The sequence below is a fragment of the Opisthocomus hoazin genome, chromosome 13, assembly GCF_030867145.1.
Source record: "Opisthocomus hoazin isolate bOpiHoa1 chromosome 13, bOpiHoa1.hap1, whole genome shotgun sequence".
NCBI classification, from domain to species: domain Eukaryota; kingdom Metazoa; phylum Chordata; class Aves; order Opisthocomiformes; family Opisthocomidae; genus Opisthocomus; species Opisthocomus hoazin.
Window position 1 is genome coordinate 25,990,109 of NC_134426.1, and position 16,597 is coordinate 26,006,705.

Here is a 16,597-nt window from a genome sequence, read left to right on the forward strand (position 1 = left end):
TCAACTCCTTAATGTCGTTTCTGAATTGAAACATGAAGGTGCGGTGTGTGCCATGTGTCATATCCCAAGACATGTCTCTGAAGAGGTTCTCGGGTCTGAGGAGTCTTTTTGCAGAGTTGTGAGTCAGTTCAGAAAAGATTGTGTTATTCTATCACTTATTTCTAATTCTAATCACTTAATTCTGTCACATAAATATGCTATGTATGAATCCAAACCAGGTGTAGCCACTGAAAGGGTTTCAAGTTCTGTGTAGGCAAGATCGGGCAGTCTCTCTTTTTATAAGTAAGGATTTGTCTGTTAAACTTTGCCAGATCATTTTCAAAACCCGCTGTTTTTTTTTATTGTGAACAAAATTCTCAAGGGCCGCTCAAAGAAATAAGCTTTACTTCTTGAGTCCTACGTGGTGCCAGCAAACCGCTCGCCGGAGCGTCCCTGGGTTCTGCCTGCCCTGTGGCAGGGCTGGTGGCTCTCTGGTGGCCATCCATCTCTGTCCCCAGGCTGCGGTGCTCGGAGCTCCTCGCCTCGCTGTGCAGTAACCCCCTCGGCGTCATTGGCAGCTCTCGGTCGTGAGGAAACGTGCTGCTGTGATTGATGCCTTCTTCGGTCGGTGCTTTTAAGGAAGTATTGTTTGTGTCCCAGAAGTAACTAAGCGGAGGCGGTCCGGGTGGTAGCAGTGCTGGCAGTAATTTGTTCTTTGCAGAAAATCGATCGCACAACTTATACAGTTTCTGAGCCTTGCCACAGCAGACAGGATCTATGGCCAGGTGGAAAACTTGAAGAAAGTTTTAATGAAGCATTCCCATCCCCAAAAAAGTGCAGAGCTATGGCTGTCCTCTGGCAAAGAAAATGCCAAAGAAAGGCTGTGTAAAGGATGCTACCTGCTTTCTATACACAGTAAATCTTCCTACATGACCTCTACAGCTGTCTTTTCTACATGCAAAGCTTCCTTGAAGTGCCTGGTGCTAGCATAAGTAATTATTGTACAGCTCTTCAGTCATCCCGTGCTTCTGAGAGCCAATATGGAAAACACTGATAGAGCAGCAGAGAACAGTGTGCACGGTGCTCTGAATAGTCACAGATTGCTTTCTTAAAGCTCCTTTGGTTTTACTTTACCCCAGATGGAAGTTTTTACCTGTTACAGACCCTATTACAAGTGGCTCTTTGCAATGAAGTCCCTCGGCGTTCTGGTGCCATGGGTTAATTTAGTGTATACTGCAAAACAAGAGGGCAGAATAACAACTCCGTTGTATCTGTGAAATGAAAAAGAAGCCTGTGACTCTTCCAGTTGTTCAGAGGTGTTTGGCATAGATTAAACTGTGGTCCCTTAGAAACGTTTCTTTTGTATTTCGCGAACGATTGCCTGCCATTTTCCTCTTGATTGAGGCTTTGCGGAGAGCCGCGCCAGCTCATTGTCTGCCTCTCAAAAGCCTTTCCACTCTGTTATAATGATGGCAAATACTGTTTTTCAAAGTGGTTAAGATGCATAAAATCAGAAAAGTCTTTAAGGCAAGACAAAGCTGAGTGAGTGAAAAGTGAAAGCAAAAGCTTTGGGTACCTACAGAAGATGCGGAACCTTCTCCTGCCATGGGATAGCCGTGGGGCAGCCGTTGGTGAGTGGTAAAAGTGCCAGAGCACGTGTACCAAAGACAGCAGGGGAGAAGGATGGTGAAGTTGGAAAGATGTGGGCTGCAACCTGATTGACCAGGCTTATACACTGATCCCCGTTCTGGGGTTTCAGTTGGCGAACCAAAGCGGATGGAGACCTTTGTGTGCCGTGCAACCAGACCACGCTGCGCAGGTGCCCAAGATGTTCTTGTGGCCCAGCCCCTCCGTGGCATTCTGCTTCTGGTTCCTCTTTTCCTAGCTCCTGCAAATTTGTTTCTAGGGGGATTAGCGCACTCTGTGCAGGGTTGTCAAGCCAGAAGGAAAACCAAGGCAGAAACCAAGAGCGGGATCCAAGCTCTGCCCGAGGAGGGGAGCAGTCCTTAGTGGTGCAAACTAAAATTAGAGAATGGCTTGAAAGGAGAACGCGTCTGAGCTGAGTGACGGATGGACTGCGATGTGTAGAAAGGCTACTCAGCACGGAGAGAGTAACTCTGGGGGGTGGTGTTGAAATGTTCTCAGTCTTCCTGGGTGCAACAGCCATTTCTTCTGATGACTAATTGGACAGTTACTCAGTGCTTTGACAGCCTGAGACGCAGACTAAAATTGTGGGCTATTAGTCTACTTGGCTGTAATATTTGTGTGCTTTTTTGCTCCTTTCCCATAGAATTCAAGTTTAATTGGACTGGCACTGCATAATGTTCTGCTCCCACTTGCTTCCTAATGGTGCACGTGGGCTATGATTCTTTTGCTGTTAAAAAAGTGTGTTGCCTGTGTATGGGTTATTGATTATATACTACGGCAAATTGTGTTCCCGTCCCAGTGACTGGAGCTTTGCCTAAGCTAGTGTGTCTGAGGCTTAATATGCCCAAAGTGTTTCACGGTGCTAAAGTGGGACCGGCTTTAGAAAGCTCTTTTGCAGGACTTAGACTTCACTGGGAAGTTCATCCAGAAGGACACTGCCCATTGGGGCCTGCAGGTAGAGCCTTTGCGAGAGTGCGCAGGTTGAAGATAGCATGACACGGATGTGGCCGCAGGTTTTGCTTCGTGAATGGTCTGAGCAAGGGAAGAAGGGGAGGTAGAATCACAGAATCATTAAGGTTGGAAAAGTCTAACCATCAACCCAACACCACCATGCTAAACCATGTCCTGAAGTGCCATATTTACATGTTTTTTGAACACCTCCAGGGATGGTGCCTCCACCACTACCCTGGGCAGCCTGTTTCCATGCCTTCCTATGCTTCAGTTTGTGCCCATTGGACCTTGTCCTGTTGCTGGGCACCACTGAAGAGAGTTTGGCCCCATCGTCCTGACACCCACCCTTATAAGCATTTATTAGGTCCCCTCGCAGCCTTCTCTTCTCCAGGCTGAACAAGGCTAGCTCCCTCAGCCTTTCCTCGTAGGAGAGATGCTCCAGTCCCCTCATCATCCAGGTATCCTTTATCTGCTGCCAGGACATTGTGCAAGTGCATCACAAAATGCTTTGGGATGTTGGTCCTACATAGCCGATGGGTATCTGAACGGTTGCTTTGTATGGATAGTTGAGGAGGTTTGGGCAGGATTTGGTAGTGGGTTTTTTGTTTGGGGTTTTTTTATTGCATTGAGTTTTTATTTCAGTTACTATTTTTACTTCAATTTGAAAAACAAATCCAGGACTATAAAAAAAGACTTTTTAAATTCAGCTAAACAGTCCTCTCTGTCCTGGCTCATCTCATGGTCATTTAGAGCTCCTTTTGTGAGATGAAGTTCAACACCACAATCTGCAGGCAAATCATTTACAAGAGTCGGCACCTCACGGATTCAGCCCGTCTCTGCAGCAGAGCTGTTGAGGTGGTGAGTTGAAAGGCAGGTGATTTAAATGTTTGCACCCTGCTAGACTCTTCACAGATGATCCTTCTGCACAACGCAGTGGGAAATTCTGTAATTAAATCAACGAACAACGACGGGTACTTCTGAGCGCAGTCTGCATGTGTGCGTTTGTGCGTGTGTGGTTCCCTTTTTTTTTTAAACTGAAGTTGTGCGCTCTAGAGAAATAATAGTCTTGTTAATTACTAATACTACCGAAATCAGCTGGTACCCACATCCTTATAAAATACCTGTTCCCATTTTATTTCTGGTTGACTTCAGTGTGTGACTTGCCTGCCAAGATTGTGGGGTTATCCTCCGATTCTGGGAAAGAAGGCTCAGATGAGCGTGGTGCACGCTGGCTGGGGGTGGAAAACCCCCTCTAAAATCCTCCCTGATTACCCTGTGCTGCTCAGTTCTCTCTTCACACCAGAAAGACCTCTTTGGGAGACGGTCTCCCACCCTGCGGTGCTTCTATACTGCTGGGTTTATCTGCTGGCTGGGACCAGGCGATAGGTAAGGAGGGAGCTCGCACCCCACAGCGGATGGTGGCAGGGGTCGGAGGAGCTGGAGTGAGGTGACCGGTGGGATGCTGTACCCAACCTGTCCTCCCCGGCCAGCTCCTGCCAGCCGGCAGCGTGCCGCAGGCCGGGAAGGCAAGCGGCCACACGGGCTGCAGCCGGCTGTGAGGCATGGCCGGAAAGCACAGTGCCGGGGATGGACTGCGGGACAGGGACTTCTCGGGCTGAGCGGGAGGCGTTTGCACCTCCCCTCCTGCCAGAGAGAAAAATGAAAGCGAACTGGCCCACAGCACTGTCCCGTGGGGAGCTCTGATCTGTTGAAAAGAGATTTTTTCCCAATTACGCTCTGTTTCCTGGGTCTGATCTGTCCCCTCCTTTTCACTTTTCAAATAAAAAGCTGCTTTTTCTCTAACGTTTTGATAAAAAATGCTTCAAGACTTGATTTTTTTTTCCACTGCGCAGGGAGGGAAGCGGTGTCCGGACAGGTGCGGTTGGTCATTTGTGGCTGGATCTGGAATCCGTCCGGCTGTGGGAGGGCTCTCCGGGCTTCCTCCGCGTCTCCGCTGCCTCCTGGAAGGCTTCGGCGCTGCAGGCTGGAGATTAATTCAGGGATATTCTCACTGCTGTGCACCGAGGGACTGACTGCTCAAGTTTTCCATCCCGAGCAGCGAAGATTTTTTTTCTGCAAGCTATGACTTTTATTTTTCAATTTCTTTTGTACCTGGGCAGCCTTGTTCTCTTCCAGGTTTTCTCCCTCTGTTGAAAGAGGAGAAATGCAGCATCGCTGATGTGTCCCAGGTGAAGGCCAGAGGCTAGGAAAATAGTCTCAGTCTTTTTGACTTCATAACTAATCAGGAGTGATAGAGGCACAACAGCCGTGAAGCCCTGCAATGCCATCCTAGCTGGAGAAGAGCAAGGCTTTAAGGAAGGGTGATTTGAGATGTCTGATCAAAGTGATGTGAGCAGTGGAGACGGGGAGGTCTGTGGGTTGGGAGGAAGCAATACGGGTGATTTTTGTGATCTAAGAGATGAAGTGAAAGAAAGGAGAAGGGAACTTCAGGAGGCTTTTTTTACCCCCAAGTGGTTTTCATGTTCGCTGTGATGTTAGTCCATTAAAGCAAAGATACGCGGTCGGTGGCATCTGTGCCTTTACCCAGAGCTTCTGAGGAGCTGGTGCTTTGATGCATCAAGGTTGGATCCAGGAGTGCAAGCAGAGGCTGCAGAGCCCTGGAATGGAGGAAGCCTTGGGGTGAGAGCAAGGGGACCGTTTGCTTCTGTGTCTGATCGCAGTCTGTTTTCAAGGTGTTCCAAGCAAGGTAGAATTGGACATTGGGGATGTGGAAGTCCGAAGGATAGTTGTGGCGTTGGGGACTGAATTACAGCAAGGGAGGAGTTTTCTTGGCTTTCAGTCTGGATGAGATGGGAGTTTAATCTTCGTTTTTAAGCTCAGCTGATTGTCAGTCATAATGGGAGGTGAAGAGGCTAAAACGTTCTCCTGTAGTTCTGCGAAAAGTAATCTGGTGGGGGAAATAACTCTGAATCTCGACTCAGGTTGGACAGAATTAAGCTGCCGAGGCCCCTCGTTCTGCCCCCAGAAGGTCACAGTCTGCTGGCTCAAACTTGCCTATCCTACATGGAGCTCCCTTCTGAAAGTCAGGCAGAGAAATGCATAAAATATTGATAGATTTAATCTTAGTGTGCAAATGAAGTTCAGGTTGAGCTGGCCCATTGCGTTAGCTGCTGATCTCAGGGGTTATTTCCTCCTGATAGGTTGCCTTGTGATGGCTGGTGGCGTTAAGAACTAACCAAAGGGCAGAGCAGAAAATAAAGTGCCCAGCCCTTGAAGGAAATAACTGTATAAAAATTGGCTTTTTGTATGATTTAATAATTAAAAAAAGAAGATCATTGCAGAAAACAAAAGGGATATTTAGGCTGAAGATCACAGAAGCCGTGGCAGTAGTGAGATCCAAGACTTTCTGTACAACGGTGAAGCAGATGTTGTTGGAAGCACCTTAGAAACCTCGCATGCAGTGGGACCATCCAGCTTTGGCCATGCTCCTGGAAATGGAGCGTGGCTTACGAGGGCCGTCTTTCCTCTTGATGGTGCTTGGAGAGCTCCGTCTGCAGCTCCCAAAACCAAAATGACTTTAGTGTAGCCTGTTGATTGCTCTCTATCTTGTAATAGCAGTGTTGGTGGTGTGGCCTGCGGTCTTCAGCCAGGGTCTTCGTCAGAGGGAGAGGTTGGCTACCCTGCCTGCCAGCTTTTCAGCGCAGTGTGTGTCCACTCCAGGTTTAGCAGAGGAGGATTGCAGATCCGGAATCCCACTGACAGCAAGTCCCACTGCTGCTTTTGGCACGTCCTCCAACCCATCTCTGCCTCAGTTTCCCAGTAATTAAAGGGGGGGACATCAAAGGGGGACAGTATTAATTGATTCCCTCACCCCCCCACCCCCCCCAAAGGGCTCCTGAGGATTTGTTTGTCAGCACTTACAGAAGCTTTTAAAAGCACCGTCGCTGCTGTGTGCTCCCAGTTTGGAGCTGTGACCCGTCGTGAGCTTTTAAGCAATAACATTGGTTGCAAATCCTGAGTGACTGTACTGTTTTAAAGGTCTTGGTGGTACGATGAGGTTAGCCAACAAGCTGAAGTCTTGGAGGAAACTTTCTGTTGCCTGGTCAGGAGCATTGTGTGTTGGTACTGAGACAGTTCTATCTTTCAGATATGTGATATGTTGAAATACCTTAAATTGGCTTTATCCATTTTTCTCATGGACTAGAAGACAGATGGTGTCTGCAAAATAAAGCATCTTTATTCCCTCCCTTGCTTTGCTTCCCATCCCATTATCTCAGAAGCTGTTTTGGTGCAGAAACCAGGTTTCCAAGGAGAGGAGGGGTTTTAGTCTTAGCACTGCTGATGTGGGATGTGCTGCTGTCATGTAACGATTGTGGTGGGCTAGGTACTGTTCAACAAGGAACCACTTGAAACTTTCCTGGATAAAAAAAATCAGTGGGTTTTGTTGTTGCTGTTGGCTTTTTTGTTTTATTTTTTTTTTCTTCTGGGAACATACTTCACTTTGAAGGCCAGTTCCAAATGTTGCAGCTTCCCAGAACTTCATGGGAGTTGCAGTTGTGGTCTGTGCCAGGCTCCTCCTTGGTGGAGCAGGCAGTCACAGAACAAGGTCCTGGATCCAGGATTGGGAAGTTCCCAAGCTAAAAGCAGTCACAGAAGACTGGTTAATTTTTCAGTGCATGGTTGGTTAACAAGTATTGAGGAGGTAAAGTACGTGAAGTGACCAATTTGCCATCCTGACGCTTGCTGTGTGGTCCTTTAGTGCACCTTATAGCATTGTGTCGTTGATGCCACTGTAATGTCCTTGCCACACTCTCTTGAGGTTTTGGGGAAGGGAATGCATCGATTCCTGCAGTTTTGTAGCACTGGTGACTGGGGCGTTCTGGCTTTGCAGGCTTGCGGAAGGTCATGGTCCGTGCCCATCGGCAGGCTTGGTGCTGGCAGGACGAGTGGTATGGGCTCACCATTGAGGATATCCGGCAGCTGGAGAAGGAGGCACAGTTGATGCTGGCTCAGAAGATGGCCCAGTTCTGCAGTGAAAATGATACTGAGCAGCACGGTGTCAAAGACACTCCTGGTGAGAAGGATATTGAAGCCAACACAGTTTCCCCTGTTGACACAGAGGATGCGGCTGGTAACAGCGAAACACCCTCTGGGAGATCGCTCACCAAGCAGTGGTCCACCTCTTCCAAGTCCTCACGGTCTTCAAAGAGAGGAGGTAAGATGCTGCTGCTAACTTGCTCTTCTGAACTGCCTGGAGATTGGGCTGCTGGGAGGCAGGACCCTGTCTCCTTGTGGCTGGCACCTTTTGAACATTGCGTCTGTCTCCTCTGAGTCCTTTTAACTTGGAGGCCTTCTCTGCTGCTGTTGGAGGCTCGGTTTTCTCAGGTGACCTGTTAGTGTTTTTGGAATGTTTCTGGTCATCCCATAACTGTGACTCAGTGGCACGTGGCAGAGTTCTTGCCAATCTGAAAAGCAGAGAATCAATGAAAGAACAGCCAAAGAGCAGGAAGCAGCTGGCAAGCAGCATTGGTCTCAGAAGAAGACAAACATAGCTGTGCAGAGACAGCTGGTCCTTGTTACCCAAGAGCTGCTGGTGGCCTTTATAAGACCTGGTGCTTCATTGGTGTTCCCTTTCTGGATGTCTGCTTGCCCGCTGTGCTGCAGACCCGGCCCGGCTGTGGGTGGCTGCTAACGGCCTCGTGTTTCCCAGGAGGCAGCTGCAGCAGGCACCCCGTGCTCCTTGGCCATGGTTATACGCCACGACACGCCCACCGTTTCAGAAGCGGGTGTTTGGCTCCATGGGTGCTGCAGCGTAGCTCACACAGCGAAGTGTCCCCGTCAGCTACTGGGGAAATTAAGGCAGATAACCCCAAAAAAAGGGGGTGGGGGCTGCTGCCTTCCGCTGGTGATGATGTGCGGTAGCTGTTCAGAAACCCAACCTCACAGCCTGGGATTAGGTGGGACCATGGATCACATTTGTATTCACTTTTAAATACCATTCAGCAAGCTTTCAGGATTTTGCTTTTAAAACCGCTATGGATACCCTGTAAGGACTCAGCTTTGAGTCCTGCATTTTGTCATTCACCTCTCCCTAGACTGTCACCTTTTTTTGCTGTATTAAACTCTTCCCTTCCTTGGACCGTTCTGTACAAAGGGGTGAATCCTCAGCGAGTTGCAGAAAGAAGGCTTGAACCTTCAGCTGTTCCCTCTCCTTTTAGTCCAGTGCAGCTGACAGCAGGGTAACAGCTCTCACAGCAAGAAAGCAAAAAAATCTTGATTTTTCTGAAAGCTCCAAGGGGCAGCATTTCTTCCAGTGACGGTAGAAGGGGACATCTGGGTGAGTGAAGCTTCTCCATCTCTCATATGCACTAAATATTGTGAGCTGAGTCTCCATTTTTATTTACCACTCCATCACGGATTTCATCACCGGGGGAGAGGGAGATGAGCAGGAGTTTTACCTTGTGATGACTCACTGGAGTGAGCCCCAGGGAAGAAGCTACCAGATGCTTCATAAATCATTGTAGAAAGGCAGAAATACTGGCTACTTCGCTTTGCACCAGGATTTGATGTTGATGTGCCCGTATCTCGTTATGCTCCTTGTTATGAGCCCCCTCTTCCAGTGCGGAGATGTTCATGGAAGCTGTAGTTTTCAGACCTCTTAGGATTTCACTTGAAGGTCTGTCACTGGTAGCGAAGCATGAATTTCTTTTAAACTGCAGAATCTCTCTCTTACAAGAAAAAGTAATGAAAGACATGAATTGTGATGTGCTGGGAAGTACGTCATGCGGATATTTTAATCCTTCTTCATGCTGGCAGCATATTAACATATGGAAGCAAGGAGGGCTGTCTCGATTTACGCTACCTCCAGCTGAAAAAAGCAACGCCTTTTCTCCCAAAGACCTCGGTCCTTGCTGTACTGTCTGAGCGAGACCTCTGGTGACAGCAGGACCCTTGTCGCCGTCCCATATGTTATTATATGCTCTATTTTTAGCAACTATTATGCGAGTGCCTTGACGTCACTTCAGCGTGAATTAGCTGCGCTCTGCCAACCTCCTCGCTTGCCGCTCCCTGAGGGGTGGGCGATGGGGTGGTTGGGGGCTGCTGAGCCAATGCTGAGCTGCAATTAGATGACTCTGCACAGGGTCCCCGTCCTCCTCCCGTGTGACAACCGGGTAGCAAAATGAGAAGAATTTGACTTACAGATTCGACGCTGTTACAACAATAGCATGAAAGGGCTCGTGCAGCTGTCACAGTAACCAGAACCTTTCGGTGTCTTTGGATATGCTAAACGCGAATTTCTCAGTCTCCTCAGGTTTTTGCTGGGTTAGGTGGCTGCTGCAAGCGCTTGGTGTGCGCTGTGTGATGTGCAAGAGCCCTCTGAAAGAGGGGAGAAGCCCCCTCTCTCGTCGTTCCCTGGACCGTGCTCCCCTCAGCGGACGGCCGTTCTGTAACCAGTTCAGCCGAGGAGAGTTCAGGCTGGATCACTGCTAAATTCGATCTGAGGGGGGGGAAAAAAAGAAAAGAAAAAGAGCTGTGAGATGTTTATATTTAGCGCAGAGAGCTCTGGAGGGAAAAATGAAAGGGAGCAGGCAGGTGTGGGCACAGGAGGGCAAACAGGGACCAAAAGCAGCGTTGGGTTTTCTCCTGGCTCCGTCAGGACAGCCGCCCCGGCAGCTCCCTCTGAAGTAGTTGGAGAGCATGTTCCTTAAGTCATTCAAGTTTAAAGTTTAAATAGATCTCTAATCCAATTTGTGTGGAAGCAATTTCCTTCCAGAAAACAGATGATTTCTATCCAGGCTGCTCTGCTTAGCTACCCACCCGAAAGTTAGCGAAGCAGAGGCATGGTTTATGTGCCGATGAGAGGCACGAAGAAGGCTGCCAATCAGCCCGCTTCCTTCCTAATTGCAAACTTTAAAACCCGGCTGATTTTGCACGTCCTACTAACAATTATAAATAGCTGCCATTCAAAATAGCACAAGAGTGATACAAGCAGCTTGCTTTAATGTAGCATCTTGCTGGCAGGTTCTAACAGTAAACACGCAGGATCTGGAAAGCGGTACACTGACATCACGCCAGCATCATCGGGGTTTTGTGTTCTTTGATATTGCAGCAGTGAATTTTCATAGAGAACACACGACTCTTCCTCCAGCAAGGATCATGTTGGGAACTCTCCGTCTTGTCGATGTAGCGCATCGCATAAGGCTGTTCTGTTTTTTCCAGCAAGTCCCTCACGCCATAGTATCTCCGAGTGGAGGATGCAGAGCATTGCCAGAGATTCGGATGACAGCTCAGATGATGAATTCTTTGATGCACATGGTATGTGGAGCCTAAATCACCGTCGTTTGTTCCCTGAAGTGGTGGGGTAAGAGAGCGGAAGGCACGAGTGTGGGGGGTGAGCGGGGAAGGAAGCGAGACCTTTTTGCTTTGTTTGAAGTCTTTTCCTTTCTAGCCAAGGTATGTGCAGCATCAGTGCAGCTTCTTCAAGCACCCCCGGCATCAGCCAGCAGACGCTTACATTTAACGCAGCAACATTTCAGATTCGCTGTGATCTGTCTGAAGGGATCTTGAACTGTCTTAACCTTTGGAGCTGTATTTTATTCGGTGCAAATGAGTGTGGGTAAAATTCAGCAATACTAACTGGACTGTGGGTGTGTCCTAAGGATTCTGATTCGGTGTGACTGATTATTTTTCTAATTTATTTTTTAATCAGTAGGAGGTATGATTAATTGTCCTGTCTGAGCCTGAAGAGACCCAAGTTTGCCTTTATTAACTCCTTATTCTCCTGTTCTGAGAAATACAATGGTGAACGCAACAGGGTGCTTCAGGTGCTAGAACTAATCAGTGTTGATTCCAGGATTCTCCAAGTCATTTTGACTGTCCGTATTAGGAGAAAGCTGTGGGTTTTGTTTTTTCCTCTGTGCATGTGTGTCTGAAGAAGCTTTGATCCACTGCACTCATTTAATGTACTGTACTTAATGCGTATTTAAGGCTGAAAGGCTCCGTCTGTACTGACGACAGATGGACTCTTCTCTCGGCTCGCAGTGCTGATCTACGTTAGATGCGCAACGCGTGCTGATGAAGTTGGTGACCTTTCTGTGAAATGCGGTGGTTAGAAGTTGATGCCCTAGTTTTGTAAAGCAGGGTTTTGCTGGTAGTCAGCTAGATTTCACGGACGTTCAGCTAAAGTTCGGTCTCAAAAAACGAATAGTGTCATGTTCCAGAAGAGTTGTTGTGTCAAGTGTTCAGGCATACCTCTCAAACCCTGGGGTAGAGAGTGGCGAGCTATCGTAGTGACTTGCATAACAGCAGTTGAAATGGCCAGGCTGCGTACAAGGCAGGGGAGGAATGTGTCTCTTGCCTGGAAGGAGAAGGGCCAGCTTAGTTTAAGTGTCCCTATTTATAAACTTGTGTAGCATCTACAAAAAACTGTGTAAGGGATTTATCGTAGCAATATACATGCAAGAAAAGAGGAGTGAGTCATCGAAACAGCATCATTGCTAGCCACCCTCTTTTATGCCTTTTTAATTACTCGGTAATAAAACTGAGATAGAGATGGCTCTGCCTGGGATCCAGGCCCCTGGGGAATCCCTGACATGCTCCCAACAGGCCTGGGAAGGAGGATTAACAAAAATGAGCCTTGTGCCACAGTTGCTATCGGCACCTCTGCTGCGATACTTCTAGGAGCTCGCCAACAGAAAAAGCAGCTCCTCTTCTGCTGGCACACAGCGTGTCTCCAGTTATGCACAGATTGTCCTCTGCAATCCGCGCAGTCGGGTTGGAAAAGTCTGCCTGGGCTGACAGGATTTTGGCTGACGAGTGGAAGCCTTGATGTGTGTGCGGTTGAGCACAGCCCTCTCTTCGGGAGGGACCTCTTGCTGCCCCTTGGCCCGCAGAGGACGCGTCCCGGCTCCGGGTCGGCGAGCGGAGATGAAGCACCGCGTGCGGCTCATCCTGCCGGGGAGGCTTGCGGGGTCGGTACCATGGGAACTGGCGCAGATCGGGATGTGAGTCAACACCGGGCAGAGTTCCTCAGAAGAGCTTCCCAGATACACACACACATTTCCTCGCGGTGCAGTGGGCGTAACCTGAGCCCAAGAAGATTTCTTCTCGCTGGCTTCCCACTCATCTTCATTCACTGGCATGCTCTGGTAAAGATAGTGACAAATACAGTAATATCTAATATCTGTCCTGTAATAAATGCTAATAATGGGAGTAATATCCCATTCAATGATCACTTGAGCAGCAATAAGGGCTGTAATTAAACCTCTCAAGGAAATAAGTTTAATATTTAGATTAAGTTGCTGGAGGAGCTTGGAGTACAATCTTCTGCTTAATTCTCTACCAGCATGTGTGGTACATGCCTGTGCTTTCCGCTTGCTCCGAACAGGTAGCTCCGCACTCCCTTGTGCAGGGAAATGAGGATTTACTCCGATTTTTTTCCTCTTGCTGAAAAGGAAATGGCATGCTGATGCAAGGTTTCCAGGTCACTCTCTTTTCGTGGTCAAAGTGTAAATGGAAGCTCCTAAAAATAATTGGTCTTTGCTTGGCTCTGCACTTAGTCCCCTCCATATATTTTTTTTTTAAGCTGTTGCTCAGATTTGCTGAAAAGATGAATGTATTTCATCATCCTTTTGTTCCCCATCCTAGGACTCTTCAGATTAATTATTTTCTTAGTAGCTGTACAGCAACAAGAAAGGGGGAATCCTAGTCTGGGACTCTGAAGATTACAGCTTTTAGATCTTCAAGACATCAGTAATTACTGCTGTTATTATTATGTTTATAACTCTTCATTGAATTTACAAGCCCAAAATTTTCAGGAAAGAAATACTAAGCGCAGAACAATAAATAAATTAGAAAGCACTTAACCTCTGTAACAGTAAAAGATACATCCTCAATGTAAAAAAGAGAAGAGGAAGGGGGGGTGGGGAGAAGGAACCAGCAAGCCATACCAAATGCATCTTTGCAAGACTTCCATTGCCGTTGTTTGGTTTCCCATGGGAGCTCTGTGTCCTTCCCAAGAACCCCCCAGGATTAAACATGAAGGGTGGATGCTGTCCTGCCTGGCTCACGCCGGGTCCGTGCTCTCGCCCCGTAAAGCGGCCATCAGGCTGCCGCTGTCTCGAAGGACCTCTGGTTTGACGTAAACCATGTTTTTGGGAGCCCTTGCTCAGCTCCAGCCTGGCCACCCTGTGTTCAGGCTTGGGCTGAGAGCAAGCTCAGCCTCTTGTGGGAGAAGTCCAGACGTGTTGGGTAACCCAGCCCAGGCCAGCAGGGATGGGGGTGGGCGTGGGGTGTCCGGTGGGGGCCATGGGCTGAGTTCTTCCAGTGTTATGGCTGCTGATAGCCTGCCTAGTGATGACTCCGCGGGGCTCAGCTGCTTCTTTCCCTATGGACGTACCAGCAAAGGCCCGTGGATGGGCAAGGCTGGACTGTGCGGCGGTGAATTAGGGCTCTGCAGCCCAGCACCCTGCACAAAGCACAAGCCTGCCTTCCAGTGTCGCCCGCCTGACAGCCCACCTCTCCCCCCTAACCTGGCAGAGCTCCTCTGATGTCTGCTGTAGAGCAAGGCTATTAATCTTTTGTACGTTTGGATGCTACTGTGGGGCGTTTTATAGCGTCTCTCCATTATATGTCTCTTCATTTTAATTACACTTCTAGAAACACAATATTTTTGGGACACTTATTCTTTATCAACTGTAGTTGAACTGAGCCAGAGGATTCAGGAGATTGTGAGGTAGGAGGGAAATGGCAGACACATGCACTCAGTGTGATCAAACAAGTCTCATCTCCGAAGGAAATCAGGCTAAAGATAGCCTAGGGAGTTCACATTTCCTTTATTACTCATGCCTTTTTAGGTGTTCGGTCCTATTAACAATAGTGATTCTTGTCAGCGCTTCCCCCAAAGACATCCTGCAGCTTGCAGACGGGTCTGGGAGGATCCCAGCGGCAAACGTTGCTTTGTCCTCTCCCGTGCTGGAGCTTTCTGGCTGCTTTAGCGTCATCAGAAAGTATGGCAAGAAAAGCATCAAACTTGGTACCTGAAATGGTAGCATTAAAAATCCGTGTTACTTTTTCCACAGTTTAAGAGGTTGGTTTGTTAAAAACATGCAGCTAAAATGTTTTGTTTATTTTTTAAAAGGTGGTTTGATTTGTAGCTATCAAAAGCTGGTGAAGTATCATGTTCTGTTAAGCCATCCAAATGTTTATAAGATTACACAGAGTTATGAAGCCTTACTTTTATTCTGTGGTCTTGTCTGTACGTATATTTGTGTGTGTATGACTCTCAAAAAAATCTGTTTTTTAAAGAGGACTTGTCTGACAATGAGGAAATGTTCCCGAAAGAAATAACCAAATGGAGTTCCAATGATCTGATGGATAAAATTGAAACCCCCGAATGCGATGATGTCCAGGGTAAATTTTTTTAAGTAAAAACTGCATGTGATATTTTACAGTATTTCCAGGCAATTGTTACAGCCACATTCTGAAAAAGGTAAAACTTGTTATCTTCATCTCACAAAAGGAGAAGCTGAGACAGAGCATAAAAATGACTGCCCAGTGCTGCCAAGAAAGAATTGCCCAGTGGGAGCTGGGATAGCTCTTGATTCATTTCTTTTACACCATGGTTAGGCTCCTTTGTGTGACAGCCAGGGTTTTCTCGTATAACGATGAAATATTCCAGCTCCGTCTTGAATGAGTTTCTCCTGACTCTTCTTTCCTCTTGCTCCATCCTTTGTTCTTGTCTGTATCTGCCTTGCTTTTATTTTCTGCTCCTCGTTATGGAATTCTGAAAGGAAGCTGGCTCCTCAGCCAGCTCGACGCGTGTAGCAGCACGGTGGAAGATGAAACTTAGGCTTCGTGCTACAAAGTCGGTCTGTGTAGGCACAGACGTACGAACGTGTCGGATCCCTGCTCCCTCAGCATAGTTCAAGCAATTCCTTTTATTTTCCCATGAGCCGATCATTTCCGATGGTTGCGCAGGGATTTCCCGCTGTTGCCATCCTTAAAAAAGCGATGGATCGCTGTAATGAGAGAAGAGCTGGCTGATGTCCTCAGCGCTTACCGAGGTTGCGAGGAATTGCCGGAAAATGAGTGACCCAGCATTGCCCAGGCTTCTCGGGTGGAAGGAGGCAGGAGGGAGGGAGAGGGCAATTTCGTGAAATAATTAAGGAGATGTGAGGCAGAAGAGGCTGAGGGGCATTGGAACGAACAGTGTCTTTGTGGAAGAGTGTCTTTGCTGAATAGCATCTTGCAGCGCTGATGTTTTGAACCTCTGTGCTTCCAGGTGATTTGTATCACGAGACGTCAGCGGAGTACCACGTCGGCTCCAGCGTGGAGAGGCTCAGCATCGTTGAAGTGAGTGCTTCGGTTTCTTGTAACGAGAGCTTTTGCTGCTGGAACGTGTCCGTGTGGGGTGAATGGGGTGAACGGCTTGCTTTGCTGTGAGGGGCGTATTGGCTCTGTGTGTCACAGAATCCCAGCATGGTGGGAGTTGGAAGGGACCTCTGTGGGTCACCCAGCCCAACCCCCTGCCGAAGCAGGGTCACCCAGAGCAGGCTGCACAGCACCACGTCCAGGCAGGTCTGGAATATCTCCAGAGAAGGAGACTCCACAGCCTCCCTGGGCAGCCTGGGCCAGGGCTCCGTCACCCTCAGAGGGAAGAAGTTCTTCCTCATGTTCAGCTGGAGCTTCCTCTGCTTCAGTTTGTGCCCGTTGCCTCTTGTTCTCTCATTGGGCACCACTGAAAAGATTCATGGAGAGTGTGCTTCATGAGTAGGTTTAAGGGATTATTTCACTCATCTTACGAATATCGTATAGAAAATGCTCTGTAGGTTGCAGGCAGTGTCAAGTATCCAGCTGGAAAAGTGCTGATCCTGTGGGGATAACCGCTGCCGGAGGCGCTGCCGGGTAGAGCTGTCCCGGTAATGCCGGCTGAGCTGGCGTGGACGTGGGAGCGGGAGAGACGCGTTGCCGCAGCACCGAGGTGCAGGCTGCGATAGTCCAAGCTAACTCTTTGGAGCTGCTCAGGGTCTTGTTTGGAAACCAGTTACAGCATCGCCTG

The 16,597-nt window shown here is 48.3% G+C and overlaps 1 protein-coding gene across 12 annotated transcripts in view; it reads left to right on the forward strand.

Moving 5' to 3' along the window:
* Positions 1 to 16,597, forward strand: part of PITPNM2 (phosphatidylinositol transfer protein membrane associated 2) — a 145,715-nt gene that overhangs the window by 92,017 nt on the left and 37,101 nt on the right. For 11 of the 12 annotated variants that reach the window (XM_075434417.1, XM_075434424.1, XM_075434423.1 and 8 more), the window contains 4 exons: positions 7,430 to 7,753; positions 10,759 to 10,854; positions 14,845 to 14,949; positions 15,821 to 15,891. In XM_075434417.1, coding sequence (XP_075290532.1) covers positions 7,430 to 7,753; positions 10,759 to 10,854; positions 14,845 to 14,949; positions 15,821 to 15,891 — 596 coding nt within the window. The remainder of the gene's footprint in view (positions 1 to 7,429; positions 7,754 to 10,758; positions 10,855 to 14,844; positions 14,950 to 15,820; positions 15,892 to 16,597) is intronic. The other variant, XM_075434422.1, reaches the window with a different exon arrangement.